The sequence below is a fragment of the Papaver somniferum genome, chromosome 3 (assembly GCF_003573695.1).
Source record: "Papaver somniferum cultivar HN1 chromosome 3, ASM357369v1, whole genome shotgun sequence".
Classification (NCBI taxonomy): Eukaryota; Viridiplantae; Streptophyta; class Magnoliopsida; order Ranunculales; family Papaveraceae; genus Papaver; species Papaver somniferum.
The window spans coordinates 71270770-71275071 of NC_039360.1; the positions used below are offsets into that span (position 1 = coordinate 71270770).

The 4302-nt window shown below is 36.8% G+C and overlaps 1 protein-coding gene across 1 annotated transcript; it reads right to left on the reverse strand.

The window, feature by feature from the left end:
• Positions 1-1713: 1713 nt before the first annotated feature.
• Positions 1714-3724, reverse strand: LOC113356456 (ABC transporter G family member 5-like). The gene has a single exon (XM_026599597.1). It carries the CDS (start codon positions 3687-3689, stop codon positions 1770-1772), a length of 1920 nt encoding a protein of 639 aa, XP_026455382.1. The 5' UTR covers positions 3690-3724; the 3' UTR covers positions 1714-1769.
• Between the last annotated feature and the right edge of the window lie 578 nt (positions 3725-4302).

The window sequence follows — 4302 nt, forward strand, 5'->3', positions numbered from 1 at the left end:
AATTCTACCTTCCATTTTAATTCCCATTATTACATCATCAACCCAATAGAATTTTTCCATGTGGCAAGTAGTAACAAAATCACCAATAAGGATATGCCATGTCATATATGCTACACATAATATATTTGACTTTTCTCTACAAAATATTCTCACTTTATTTTGTTTATATGGCTCATAATGTCACATGCATGGACATTATATTTCCACGGGATCCACGAAAATTCTGTTTTATTCTCTTTATGTTTAATTAATCTTCTTTCCTATTTTGTAATTCAAACTTCCATAATTCTCCGACGCATGTGCATGTGTCCCATTCGAGCATCTTTGTGAATGAAGTTCGCATTTAACGTTCTTCCACTTTCATTTTTAGTAAGAAATATTACGAGCAAATGATGTCGACATTCAAGTTTGGTTTCATTTTCTTCAAGGTATCCAATAACCCATATTCTCTGCATGTAAGCCCAGTTTTAGTTGTTTTTCTCACCGAGCTCATTTTAGTCATTTACCTAAAAAACAAAATAATTACCCAAATTAGAACAAAAATGAGCACCAACAATATATATTATCAAGGCTAATTAAGACACAAATATGTGTCTATCACTAAGTACATACAAAACTCAGTCCATGAACAGTCGGCGCATAAAGCATGCTAGCAAACTTATTCAGCACGCCCGACAATAAACTAAGCATGTCGACCAATTTATTTTTTCGCATTTACAGTCGTCTTGTTCAAAAATGCAACACATTGACGACTGTCTATTAGTCGTCATCTTATTTTTACAAAACCATGACGACTAACAACAAAATTTGATATAGGAAAACTTGTTTTCTGGGAGTTATTAATCGTCAAGGTTTAGCATTTCAAAACCTGACGACTATTAATACTACATCACTAAATGTTACTTTCAGAAATAAAATTCTTTGAAAAGTCGTTACGCTATTCATCCTATAAACTTGACGACTAAAAATAAATATGAAAAGTCGTCATGCTCGACGAAGAGATACCATGACGACCATGTAATTACAGTTCAAAAATTTCGATTTATCCGACCTAATATACCATTCAAACAACAAAACAAAATACTAGATAGAGTTTTAAAGGATTAGTCAACAACAAAAAAATATTAATGTTTTCATTTGAAAACGGTGAACTATTAGGAAGGAAAAAGGAATTGATCATTGGATTGAAGGAGGAAAAGAATAAGGTTTGGATCTAAAATAAAAAAAGAAATAATTTTAGTTATTATTAGGAGAAAGGTAATTTAGTTAACTTCATACACATTTGACACCCTTAGCTTACCATTATGGTTGGGAACAAAATTTGGATATCTCAATTAATCTGGGTATACCCAATTTGACCGTTATGTAATTCTCACCTTAATATTTAAGGTTTAATCCTTTCAACAGTTGACTGTGAGACAAGTTGCAAGACCTTAAATATGAGCCTCAAATAATGATGGTTCCATAGTGCTAGCTTGTAGGACCTGCCTAACTGTCTAATTGGACAACTCCATCTCACATCAGTACAATATCCATAATTTTCCTAGGACATCCAACTTCAATTCATTCCAAAGGGTACCCAACCCAAATGCCCTCCAGGCATTTTACCTTTTAAGTTTGTAACATCACTTGTTTGAGCACATGTATTCTGTACGTCCGTGTATGTGCATGAAGTTGACTACGAAGTGAAGTCTAACCACGACGAGATTGAGAGAGAAGTTATTATTAAGTTTAGGTTCAAAATAGAGATGCATATACAATTGTGACACTCAATTATGACCCATCTGAGAACATCTACATCTAAGGATAATGTAAGACATGAACCTGTAAAACAAGATGAAACAAATCATAATCACAACATTTCTCCATCTACTGCCCTCTCCAAACCCTGCTTCTTTTAAAACATCTTCTCCAGTCACTATACAAGCTCCAAACAAGCGATCCAAGCATTTCCCTGCTCCAGAGAACTCGTTTATCAGTAGCCCTTCAAACGGATACTTGAATAGTGATATGTAATGCATGAATACCCAATAATTTGGCATCCCACTCTTCGATATGAAGTAGCCAGAGAACAGAAAGAATGATCCCATTACACCAGATATTATGGAGTTTCCAACTATGAAATTCGGCACCAGAGCGCTGAAACAAACTACCACCGAATTCGCAGTGTAGAAAATCAACCAAATCAACAGCAAGAAATACATGAAAGCCGTGAAGCTCCTGTTCAGACCCACAAGCCAGTATAATGGTACTGAGAACAAGATAGCAAGTATTAGTAGAAACGGTAGAAATACTATTCCGTTCGCGATCACGTAAGACGAAACCCTGTAGCTTCCACTTGAAATTTCTTTCATTAGTATCTCTCTTTCCTGCAAGAAGATGGGTAGAGCTTCGGTGGTGCAAGATAATAGAAATGTTAATACAAATGCAAATAAGCCCACCCTCTCTTCGGCCCCTGTTAGATTATCTTTGAGATCGTAAAATATCGAACCCAACACCAATCCAACGACTAGCATTTGAATTGTTCTACAAGTGAACAACTCTTTAGTTCGATAAACATTCTTTGTGAACCTATGAGTGAGTATAAAGACTTCCCGGAGTCGAGAATTAGCGAAACCACAAGGATTAAGATCAAGTCCAGCACTGAAAACTTCTTCATTGACTACCTTAGATTGCTGAAAGAGCTGTTGTAATGTGCACTTACCACTTCTTACCTCACTTTCTTGATCTCCAGTAACTCTCTTCTGTTGCAACTGGAGTGGATCTTGAATTATACTTACTAGTTGCACTTGTTGCTGTTCATGCTGAAGGTCTTCTACGGAGTCGATAGCGAAATCCACAACATTGACATGAAGTGGGAGCTGTAGTCCAATCGACCTCATTTTCAGTTGAAGCTGATCAATACTTCCATGATGCAACACAGAGCCATTTGCCAATAAAAGAAGGGAATTGAATAGCTTCACAATTCTAAACCCTGGTTGATGAATTGTAAGGATTATAGTCCTTCCTCGTGTCTCCGCCATGATCTTCAACATATCAATAATTTGAAGAGCAGATGTACTGTCCAACCCAGATGTTGGTTCATCCAGGATCAAAACTCTAGGGTCATGTATAACATCAACACCGATAGAAACGCGTCGCCTTTCACCACCAGATACACCACGGAGTCTATCATCACCAACACGGGTTTTGGCAACATGGCTCAAGCCTAGTTCCTCTATCAATGCCTTAACTCTTGAGTTCAACTGAGATGGTGGAAGCGTAAGTCTAAGCTTAGCACTGAACATGAGAGTCTCTTCAACTGTTAGGAGAGGGAAAAGTGTGTCCTTTTGGGTAACATAGCCAGAAATCTTCTTGAACTGAGCTCTATCAAAGGGTTTCTGATTAACAAAGATGGACGATGTCTGAGGGGTAAGCCTCCCTGCAAGAACCTCCAGCAAAGTCGACTTGCCCGCACCGCTCGGCCCTACTATCGCAAGAATCTCCCATGGTTTAGCGTGACAATTCACATTTTTTAACACTTGCTTGCTGCTTGATACTGTTTCTCCGGCTGCTTTAAGTTGATCATGTCTTTGTTGCTGTTGCTGCTGCGGCTGATTTGAGTTAAAGATTTTGCAAAATGAATTCTTATGTGCGTTAATGCTGTAATTGATACCTTGAGCTTCTATTTCACAACCTTGTTTCTTCATTGCTGACTGCAACTCTAACAACTCAGAAAATGATTCTCAAGGAGGATTTTTTGTTGTTGCAGACATTCAAATATGTATACAAAGGTACAAATAGATAAGAGCCAGGAAAAATGAAAAATAATTAATGAAATAATTCTTGAAAACTTAAATGTTAGTGGTTGCAAGAATTTGGTGCGAGTACAGACCATAATAGCCCTAAATTTGTTGCATTATACGGTAGTTCACGTGAATCGCTTATAGGGTATACTAACTTGAAGGAAGAAGTTGTTTTTTCCAAAATCAATAATTTCGACAAAGAGAAAAACATTCAGTTGTCGTAGAGCTAAGGCAAAAGGTTCACGTGCATGCATTTCTCTTGTTATTACCGGTGAAGAATGAAGATTGGTGATCATAGAGTTGCATGGTTATGAAAAATAGGGAGAAATTTTAGTTTTTCTAGAGTTCACGTGACAATAACATTGTAAGGAAACAGTGTATATCTATGAAATTTTGTGTAATTAAGTTTGTATGGTCAGAAATGATGGGTAATCTATGTTTGCACATAGAGTTAATAAAACTTGTGAGTTGTGACTTGTGACCAGTCAATAGTAGATATTTATTTGAGCCTGTCATC